Source organism: Triticum aestivum, chromosome 4D, assembly GCF_018294505.1.
Source record: "Triticum aestivum cultivar Chinese Spring chromosome 4D, IWGSC CS RefSeq v2.1, whole genome shotgun sequence".
Classification (NCBI taxonomy): Eukaryota; Viridiplantae; Streptophyta; class Magnoliopsida; order Poales; family Poaceae; genus Triticum; species Triticum aestivum.
In genome coordinates, this window is record NC_057805.1 from 487002249 (window position 1) to 487013530 (window position 11282).

The 11282-nt window shown below is 48.7% G+C and overlaps 2 protein-coding genes across 2 annotated transcripts; one reads left to right on the top strand and one right to left on the bottom strand.

Annotated features, from left to right (window-relative positions):
- The first annotated feature begins 4804 nt into the window (after window positions 1-4804).
- LOC123100498 (transcription initiation factor TFIID subunit 4) lies at window positions 4805-6350 on the top strand. Its single transcript, XM_044522424.1, has 3 exons — window positions 4805-5823; window positions 5919-6008; window positions 6063-6350. The coding sequence occupies exons 1-3, from the start codon at window positions 4828-4830 to the stop codon at window positions 6114-6116; spliced, it is 1140 nt and encodes a 379-aa protein (XP_044378359.1). The 5' UTR covers window positions 4805-4827; the 3' UTR covers window positions 6117-6350.
- A 912-nt stretch (window positions 6351-7262) lies between these two features.
- On the bottom strand, window positions 7263-9507 carry LOC123100499 (acyl transferase 1-like). Its single transcript, XM_044522425.1, has 2 exons — window positions 8985-9507; window positions 7263-8348 (listed from the first exon to the last, which is right to left on the bottom strand). Exons 1-2 carry the CDS (start codon window positions 9420-9422, stop codon window positions 7431-7433), a joined length of 1356 nt encoding a protein of 451 aa, XP_044378360.1. The 5' UTR covers window positions 9423-9507; the 3' UTR covers window positions 7263-7430.
- Window positions 9508-11282: the final 1775 nt, after the last annotated feature.

Genomic DNA, 11282 nt, shown 5'->3' on the forward strand with positions numbered 1-11282 from the left:
TCCATCACATCATTCTCCTAATGATGTGATCCCGTTATCAATGACATCCAATGTTCATGGTCAGGAAACCGTAACCATCTATTGATCAACGAGCTAGTCAACTAGAGGCTCACTAGGGACATGTTATGGTCTATGTGTTCAGACATGTATTACGATTTCTGGATAACACAATTATAGCATGAACAATAGACAATTATCATGAACAAGGAAATATAATAATAACTATTTTATTATTGCCTCTAGGGCATATTTCCAACACTTCCGCCTCCCACGGCTGGCTGTGCCTCAGCGCACACATAGCCGCCCCACCGTCTCCTAAATCGTTAACGCCGACGTCCGAGGCCTCGCCGTCGTCCTCCGCGTGCTTTGGTGCGCTCGCCGCGGCGCCGCCCTCTCGCGTTGTCAACATGGTCAACAAACAACAGGAATCGGCAGAAGTACGTGGAGAGGATGACATTAGGGCCCACCATGTCAGCGTATGGAAAAATAAAATGCTTCCTCCTAGTGTTTTCCTGACATCTGGGACCCACGACATTGTGAGCGTATATAGTCAATAGACAAGAGAACAACACAAGATCGGCTGACACCTGGGACGTCGCAGCTCGAGCAGTAATTTTTTTATTATTGTTGAGACGGAGCAGGGTTTGAACTGGGTTGTGGCCCGTCTAGCCCAGGTTTATATTTTATGTTCACCATGTGACCAGCCCAGCTATTTTTTTTCTTTGTGAAAATGAGCCCAGTTTATTTTTTCTGAAGAATACCCAATCCAGGCCTACTTATTTTTCTACGCCCTGATGGGCTGCAACTCTTTCAAGACGCCTGCAAATCTTGAAAGTAATATGAAATGGGTTGTAAATATAAAAACATATGACAAATTGGCAATTACTTTATAATTTCTAATTTTTTCACATTTTCAGATTCCTATTTCACTGGGCATTAACCTAATTTAAATATATCTTCAAAGTACTTTAAATCTGGCTCGACATTTCAGTATTAAAAATAGTTTGGAACCCACAGAAATATGCGAAATTGGCCCTAGCCAACCAAAAAAACGGACTGCAATAAATTGCATAAGAAGTCGCAATGAGCTATATATAAATTATTAAAAAAAGAGGGAATGGTCTGACTTATGGGCCTATAAAGTTGACGCGTATGCAAGATTTTATTAGTTATTATATACGTCAACAAACGTTTCTAGCAGACGTAACCGTTGGATGTCAATCCAACGGCCGTCGTGTTTCTTCAATCTCTGATTTTCTTGCTACAGCCGCCAAATCCAGCGCCGGTGGGACCGCCTGCTCCCGCCTCCCGTGCAGGCCTCACTGCCCCCTACTATTCCCACCGCTGGCCAGGGCATCCCTCTACTCACCCACACCCCCTGTTATTCTGTGGCGACGGTAGCCTCACACCGCAGCCGAACCAGTGAACCCTCGTACTCCTCTCCGCGTGGGCATCCATTGCCGCGTCTTCCCCGGCTCCGCGTCGTCCCCTTCCTAGGCCTCGCCGTCGTCCACCGCCCTGGTGCTCTCGGTGCGGTGTGGTCAATATGGTCAAGGAACGACTTCCATCGGAAGAGTACTGTCGTGGAGAGGCTGACAGCTGGGTCCACGGCAGCCGCAAGGAAGTGCCTCCTTATTACGCGGAAAATAATTATTTCTCCACCTGACAGCAGGGACCCACCGGATGGGCAACTGTATGTCGCAAAAAAAATGTTTCCCCCTGACTGCTGGGACCTACCAGCTACATCTTCGCACGTAAGGAAGTGCGTCCGGGCAAAAAAAATGATTCACCCCCCTGACTGCTGGGACCCATCAGCTACATCTTCGCACGCAAGGAAGTGCCTGACAGTCGGGACCCACCTGGTCGAAGCGTACGTAGCGTTGTCATTCTGGTCGCGAACGTGTACGTACATACTGGCCGATGTAGAGGCACGCATGTGTCGTAGTAGAGGCGCGCACGTAGCATGTACACGTACGTACAGCGGCCAGTGTGCAAGAAAGAAAATACGGCCAGGTACGTACATACGGGCAGGGTCTCGAACGCCTACTTGCGCATACGTACGGCCAGGGCTCGTGTACATGGCTGGGTCGGAACGGAGAAACAGCGTCATCGTCGTGTTCATGGGGAGCCAACCGGCTAGGTCGGAACGGAATGCGTCGTCATGTTCATCGGGAGGGCTTGGACGGAACAGCCGATGGAAACGAGGCCTGGCGTACCACAGAACGGAGGAAACGGCCTTGTGTTCGACCAGCCACGTTCGAAACAGGATCCTGTTCATCGGGAGGGGTCTGGCGTACCGCAAAACGGAGGAAACGGACTTCCTATGGTCGAAACGGGGGTCCTGTTGATCGGGAGGGGTGTGGCGTACCGCAAACAGAGGAAACAGACATGTGTTGGAGCGCTACGGTCGAAACGGGGGTCCTGTTCATCGGGAGGGGTGTGGCGTACCGCAAAACGGGACTCCACGGGATACTGTTCATCTCCACCGTCGACCCCCTCCAGCCTCCACGGGCTACTGTTCATCCACCGTCGACCTCCTCCAGCCTCCACCTGCGACTATTCATCCACGGGCTCCTGTTCATCCAGCCTCCATCGCGCGCTACTCCACCGGCTACTGTTCAACCAGCTCTCTCCACGGGCTCCTGTTCGACCACCCCTCCACGGGCTACTGTTCATCCTGCCATCCACCGTCTACTGTTCATCCTGCCCTCCACGGGGTGGTCCTGTTCATCCTGCCCTCCACGGGGTCCTGTTCATCCATCCCCAACCGGCTCGAACGATCGGGGTCCTGTTCATCCACCCCCACCGGGAACTGTTCATCCAAACCCCCCAGCAATGCTCACTGTTCATCCAGAGGCAACACCACGGGGTCATGTTCATCCACCCCCATCGGGAACTGTTCATCCAAACCCCCCAGCAACGCTCACTGTTCATCCAGAGGCAGCATCGATTGGCTTCAGTTAGCAGCAGTAGCGAAGGAATCGCTCGATCGGGTTCAGTTAACAGTCATCGATCGATCGCTCGGTTTCAGTAACGCGTAGCCTGCAGTGCAATCGCTCGGGTTCAGTTAGAGCCCAACGCCTCGCTCGGGTTCAGTTAGAGCCCAACGCCTCGCGCACACGCGCGTACGTACGAGAGAAACGCGCATCGCTCGGCCCCCGACCACCCACCGTAACCGGGGACACCCCGATATTTTCCTCGCCCTTGCTTCTACCACGGTTTTTTCCGTCATGGACGGCCCAAAGAATGTCATGCAGCTGCGTCTCCGGCCCGCCCAGGACGAAAAGCCCATTTCTGTCATGATTTTTTGTCATAGAAGTAGGACCCCACCACATCTATGATGATACCGTATTTTGTCACAATTATCGTCATAGAAGTGTCATAAGTATGACAAAAAAGATTTCTCGTTCGGCCCAAAATGTCACGGATGTGTCTTTTTTTTGTAATGTGTGACTACCGCCTCGCCTCAAGCAAAATGTTTAGTGGTTTGAGTCAGTAGTGGTACATTAGTTTCCTTTGTTTATTCGTTATTTGTTATTTTTTCTTACTTTTATTTATATTTATGAAATGGGAAATATTTTAGTTAAATATTTAAAACGATCATCACGCAATTAAAGAATGTTCATTTAATGTAAAAAAATGTGTTCGCCCGACTTGAAGAAATGTTCGTGCCATTCAAAAAGTTTCTTTACTCATTTCAAAAAAGCTTCCTAATATTTTGAAAAATTATTATACAATGTAAAAATATAGATTGCATAATTTATGAAAAATGTCAATGTGCGATAGAAAATGTTTGCCGTATATTAAAAATGTTCACACATTTCATAAAATGGTCTAAAAATATAGATTGCATAATTTAGAGAAATATTTCATACCATTAGAAAATATTTTGTAACATTTAAGAAAAAATGTTCACACATTTCATAAAAATATTTTTTTCATCTAAAAAATATAGTATACAATGTAAAAATGTTTATGTAATTTTTTAAACCATCAAAAAATTGTCTGTGATACTTAACATAAATTTTAGCAGTTAAAAATGTTTTGTATATTGTAAGTAAATCAAGGAATTTATGAAAAATGTCAATGTGTGATAGAAAATGTTTGCCGTATATTAAAAATATGTTCAATGTGTATTTGACATATTCTCAACATGTATTTCGAGAAAATGTTGAATGTGTACTTATAAATATTCAACGTGTACCTGAAAAATTTTCAAGTTGTATACAGTTTTTTTTTTTGAAGTGTATTTGAAAAAGTCCGCTTATACTTGAAAAATGAAGACAAAAATAGATAACACCACTTGCCTGGTCAGGCAAAACCCATCACCAACTCAGGCTTATATCAGGCGGCACTTTTTCTCAGGCACATTTGTTTTTTGAGGTAATTTTCTCAGGCACATAGTCAGGGTAGGAACCAAACAGGCGTGTAGACTCGCGATATTTTGCTGCCCAGTAACTTTCCTGCACTTGCTCCGGGCCACAACCGGGTTTTTTCGCCTCTGTTGACCACATTGCCTTTCTTTCTTTTCTTCTCGAAAAAATAAACTTAGTTCACATTTCCATGGCTCATCCATCCATCCCGCCACGTTCTCGTCGTCGCCTCAAAAGCTGTCCCCGATCTCACGCGCTAACCCTAAACAAAAGAAAACAAAACCGCCACGCCGACGCCGACAGACGCCCACGTCCGTAGAGGCACGCACATCGCCTCTGTCGTCTCCCTCCTCTCCGGCCGGCTCCCGGCCCATTTATACCGCCTCGCCGGCCATTCTCACAAGTCGTAGCACTCGCACCACATTCGACCAGGCACGCCAACGACGACTTTGCAATGCCGAGGACGCGGGCGATGTGCTGCCTCATGCCGTCGAAGCCCTCCGGCGATGCGCGCCGCCGCAGCAGCGCGGCGTGCATTTGCTGCATCGGCCCCCACCACCGCCCGTCCGGGGGCGGCGCCCTCGCCCCCGTCGACGCGGACAACAGCAGCGTGCGGACGCCGCTCACCAGCTGCTGCGGCGCCGGGGACGCCGTCCGCACGCCGCGCACCCCCAAGACGCCCTCCGCCAGGCGCCTCTGCGGCGTCCGCTCCCGCACCCCGCGCCGCGCGCAGCAGGTCCGCCGCTTCACTCCGGCACCAGCGCCGGCGCCCGCGGCACCTGCTGCTCCAGCGCGAGCGGCGGCGCCGGCTGCTCCCGCGAGGACTCCTGTGGCAGCTGCTGCATCGGCTGGAGCGGCGCTGGCTGTTCCTCCGGTGAAGACTCCCGTATCAGCTGCTGCGTCAGCTGGAGTGCCGCTGGTTGCTCCTCCTCCTGCGAGGACTCCCGTGGCAGCTGCTCCGTCGGCTGGAGCGGCGCTGGTTGCTCCTCCTCCTGCGAGGACTCCCGTGGCAGCTGCTGCTGCTTCGGCTGGAGCGGCGCTGGCTCCTCCTCCTGCGAGGACGCCGCGAACGCCTTCGACGCCGATCGGGCGGACCCAGCGCGTGTGCTGCGTGACCACCGCGGCGCCAGCGCAGGCCGGCAACGCGAAGTCCAAGTCGGGCACCGCGCGGCGCCGCTGGCTCAGCTCCGCCAGCAAGGCGGTGGCGCAGACGCGCGGCGCGGTCTCCGGCAACGTTCGCGACAGCGGCACCAACCCGCGTGCCAACGGCCACGTCGCCAAGGCGGTCCACAGGGCGGCGCCGCTCGCGCAGGCCGTGGAGCCGCCAGCGCCGGCGAAGGAGGACGAGTCGGTCTGCTCCGACGAGGAGTACGCGATGCTGTGCCGGGAGGGCTTCTCACGGGAGGACGTCGCCGCCGTCACCATCCAGGCCTACTTCCGCGCGCACCTGGTGCGTGCTCACCATGCTGGCCGCCATGCCAGATCGTTACTTCCACGCCTGATTGATTTGCATGTCTAAATCTAAACTGCGTTTTGGTTTTGCAGGCGCGGCGGGCGTTCAAGGCGCTGAGGAGCCTGGTGAGGCTGCAGGCGGTGGCGCGGGGCGCGTACGTGCGGCGGCAGGCGGAGGTGGCGGTGCACTGCATGCAGGCCATGGCGCGGCTGCAGGCGCGCGTGCGCTCCAGGCAGGCGCTCGCCAAGCCCAAGGACAACGACGACAAGCTCCTGCTGCTGCAGAACTGATCGATCAACATGCAGCACAAAATAAATCTGGAAACTGATCTGGGCTTCTCGAGCGAGGCAAGTTTAAATTGGTTCGCATGATGAGTTGTTCAAACCTGCCTGGGTTTGTACATCTGCGATTGTTTTCAATTTCATGGTCTCCTTATTTATGTCGTTTTTGGGGAGTGTCTTCACCACTGGAATATGTAACTCCTGCATTTTCAAACATACCGTGGGTGTTTTCAGTTTTGCCAATACTCGGTCAGTCCGAAATTATCGGTCGCCTCTACCCTTGCAACGCAGACCCTCATAAACGTGTACATATATTCACCCTTATGAACACATGAACGGACACCCTACTCTATTTACATCTTCGAAAAACTAAACCGGCACATCATTTTAAGATTGACAAAGTGACCACAGGCTCTTCCGTAGTCAACGGGAATGTCTCCTCTCACGGAACGCACATCGCCTGAAGGCCTAAAATAAATTCATGAAAATGCAATCACCAATGTCTAAGTTTAGGACTTGAACCCCCGTGGATTGATTCCACCACAAGAAAACTAACCATCTGAACTACTTCAGTTCGCTCCACTTGGTGATGTTGACCATGGCAAACTTACTAAAACGGTGTTTTATCAGTATAGAAGCGTACTCGGCATTCATTTGGTAGAAACTTAATCTTGTAAGTCTATATTGATGTTTGATTAGTATAGAAGCATACTCAGCATTCATTTGGTAACCTTTAATGAGGCAAGCATACTTCGAATGGCCGCCAGAAAAGATGATAGACATTTAATTATAAGTCCATATTGATGTTTTTTTTAGGATCAGTCCATATTGATGTTTGATCGGTGGTTTGTTGGACTAACAACCAAAAAAAACTCTCCCACGAGGCTCATAAAACAAAGGGAGTGAACGTCACTTTAAAACCAAGGGAGTGAATGTCACCTTGACTCTGCTTTTGCGGAAACATATAATACAAGCAAGTTTGGACTCACAACTCTTAGATGTACTAGTAGGTACGGTTCATCAATTTCCCACATTCAAAATAGTAATAATCCTTACAACCTTCCCATCACATGAGTACGGTTAGTCGACTCACAAAAAAAGGCATGTCAATCCTCAATATGTATTTCAAAGAGAGAAATTATTATTTATATTTTTGCTTACTAAATTGGAAAAAACATAAGTAAGGATACACGCATTGAAACAATACACCACGACTTTCATGGTAGCACATAACCAACTAAGGACGGTGTTTGGACCTTAATACTAAATGAAGTAAATAACATATACATGGAACAAATGGACTTGTTATGCTATTCCCTTTTTTTACTTCTTCAGCCAAAACGTCATCTCCTTTGTGAACTTCTCCATTGCTGGTTTTGGTAGTAGGATTGATACCACGGTTGAGTCTTCACCATCTTTATTCTTACACTTGGTATGATAGCTTATCAGCTTTGAAGTGAAATCTCCAGCATGCGGTGTGCCAGCGGCAACCAACTCGGCTTTCCCAAATTGCAGTGCATTGCCTCCAACCCACTTTGTGTCACTAACCTCATATGTTCTATCCATACCAAAAGGTGACCGCTCTCGCCATAATGCCATCAAATCCACCATTGACTTCATGCGATCCTTTGTGGTGTCCAACTTGACTTGACGCATGAGCTCAAGTATATGTCCAAGCGGCTTTGCAGCCAACTCCTCGACAGTGACCTCGACCATAGGAGAGAAATGTGCATTTCCATAGTAACCACGTGGGACGGCGCTTTCACCATTAATGCTTCTCCCACGTGTGTTTAATGTAAACATGACACGGACTTTTTGAGTAGATTCATAGCCCAGTGCCAATGTGCGGCACCGCCACATGACAGCCGTAATCAACTCAAATGTTGTAGTAGATTTAGAGAGGTGTTCTGGGACGTGGCTTCTCAACATTTCTATCTCATTTGGCCCAAAGAATAAATATTGCACTTCCATGCATTCTGGCGGAGTTGATAGCATCACGTCGTCTCCTGTGCACTCTAACCCATGAAGAAATGGCTTATATGCCGGGTAAACATGTGCAATTGATGGTGGCATGCGTGCTGTGAAGATATCTCTTTTCCACACAGGCAAAGTTGTTGGGATAAGTTCACCACATCCAAAATCGGCTATAGTTTTGATAAATTGAAGAATACCAAAACCATCAGCAATGCAATGACACATGTGAAGCCCAATAACAAATCCTCCACATTTTAGTTGTGTCACCTGCACAACAAACATGTGCTTAGCAAAAATACATGGAATTCAAACAAGCAATGAAAATAATTAATATGACCACGTATGCATGGCTATGCGTCATTCACCCTCCCTTTCTATATTGATACACTTTTTACGGTAATCATATTAATACACTTTTTCTCAGTTGTATTTGATGGCATCGTATTCAAGCATCAACACAAACTTAATAAAACTAGTGATAAGTAATAATACAACAAGAATGAATGTTTGTAGTACGTTAAATAATTTTCGATTTTAATTCACTTTATTATGAAAGAAAACATCGAACCGACAAATGGAATTTGGTAAAATTTGATGGACAAAACTTTACTGATATAACAACTCTTTTTTCGCCAAGAAAGTTGGACGCTAACAATTTCATTATGTGATGCAACCCTCTTTTCTACTTTCATTTTTTATTTTTGCTAGAATATTGATATTAACCCCGCAAAAAATAGAAGAATTTCGATATTGATAAGGTGCTCATACCATCATTCATGGTAATAAATACACTATATGTATATATGTAGAAATTCAACATACTACCACCCATAATAAGCCACATAACGAAATAGAACTAACTAAGAAACACTATATTACCCCGCAAAAAAAACACTATATTACCTGCAGGAAGAGCAAAGGCTTGCCAAGTACATCCCTGGTGTCGCCGCAGTCTCCGAGGAACTCCTCAACGCACGGGTACGGCGGCACCAGCGGCTGGCCGAGGTCCTGGAGCCGCACGTCGGCGGAGGCCTCCACGAAGGCCACCCCCTCCCCCGTGCAGTCCACCGCCAGCCTGTTCCCGCCGGGGAGCTTCCGCAGGCGGCCGGCCATTGGGTAGTAGTACACGAGCGCCGCGGCCACGGCCGCCTTGATGCCCCTGGCCACCTTGCCCGGCCTGGGCGCCTCGCCCGGCGGGGCCCGGAAGAAGCCGACGATGGACTCGTAGAACCGCAGCGTCCACTGGTCGTCGAGGTCGGAGAGCGCCTTGGTTTCCGTTGGCGTCGGCCTCGCCGGGCGCACCAGCTCCGGCTCGCCCCGGCGCGCCGTGAATGTCACCATGGTGGTAGGAGGTTCGATCGTGTGTGCTTGTGCGTGTGAGAGTGGTGTGGGCTGTGGAGGCGGTGGGATCGATGGCTTGCTTGCTTGCTCGTTGTGGTGGTTTGCGGTGAGCTGTGTACGTAGGTTCATATATAGGCGTGGCGATGGCGACTGGTTCAAGGATGGCATGCATGCACGTATGCATGGATGGTGACGGACGGAGGAGCTGGTCAGTGCCGTAACTCTTTGAACGGGCTAGGGCTAGTACGTACTGCGTCGTCAGTTCAACTTTGATCTGCGCCTCTGGACTGGAGAATCAACACACTCGTGCCGGCGCGGCGAGACCTGCACTGCGTACTGGAGTGGAGTAGTAGTAGTCGACAAGACAAACCGTCAACTTTGATCCGTTCGCTGTGTCACTGTGTGTCCCCTAGCAGTAGCAGCTCGTCGCACCAGGCGCGCGGTCTCCCTTGGCTGTCTCTCTCTTGCCGTGGGTGACGGGTGGCGGGTGACGACGGCACGAGCGAACCAGCTGGCCATAGCCCGGCGCTAGGCAGGGTTTCGGGCCGCACCTTGCAAACGGCTTGACTTGAAAACGTAAGCCGAGGCTTGCCTCAGCCACCGAACAAAACTACTAGTAGTATTTTGTAGTTTGCCCAAAAAAACTTATTTTGTAGTGAAATTATTAAATACTCCCTCCATTCCAAAATAGATGACCCAACTTTGAACTAACTTTAGTACAAAGTTGGGTCATCTATTTTGAAACGAAGGAAGTATGTATTAAAAATATTGAATAAGTCTTTTTGCGAGGAAAAAATATTATAATGTCTTAAATAAGTTGATTTCAAGATATAAATGTACGACATTTTTCTTCTGCAAAAAATGTCAAAATCATTTATTTCGTGTTTGAGACTAAGCTTCGGATGGAAAAGTGATGCCCGATCACAAGAGTTGGGTCATCTCGTGGAAAGTGGAAATTCAAGCACATGACCTCACGTGCATGCAGCGGCGGCGCCAGGAATTAGGCAAGCCCCAGGCCGACCCAGGCAGCCTTCGTTCATTGTAGCTTACTGTAGCATTATACGTACAATACTCGCTACTGTCAATGAAGCAAACAAGCATCACGCCCCAGGCAGCCGCCATGGCACGGCAAGTTAAGGGTTTTGTCGAGTACTGCTACTCCAGTATGCAGGACTCGCCGCCCCGGCACGAGAGGTGCAGACCAAAGTGGAACTGCACAAGCAAATAAACTGCATTGTACTCCCTTCATTCCAAAGTAGTGTTTCATTTATTTCCGTGCTTCAACTTTAACCATAAATTTAACTAATGAGACCGACTGCGGTGGGAGCAAAAATTATACCAGTGAATTCGTATTCAAAATAAGTTTTCAATTATATAATTTTTTTCTCCCGCCGCAGTCGGTCTCGTTGATTAAATTTATGGTCAAAGTTAGACATCAGAAAGCACGGGCGCACTATATTTTGGAATTGAGGGAGTACAATACCCATCCAACATGTAGAAGGTGAAATCACGTTTCTCGGTCTTGTGAGTTGTCCTAAGGCTTGTGCTCTTCGTTTGGCGTTGAGAGATACTGAAATATCCCTGATGAAGAGTTTTTCAAGTTCTAAAGACCGGACTGGTTATTGGTTTTGTTGGATCATTTGAGCTTGCAGCGAAGAGAGAAAATCTTGTTTCTCTCCTGACGAGCCTGGCATTTTAGAAATGACTTAATTTTTTTTTTTGGGAAGGGGGAGGAATCCATTACTTGCTCTGTAAATTTTGTGGACAACTATTGGTCCTCATTCACGTCCTGTCACAATACTATGCAGTTCGAGTCTACTAACAAAGGTAAGGAAAGGGTGGGAGGTGTTATGGCAGATT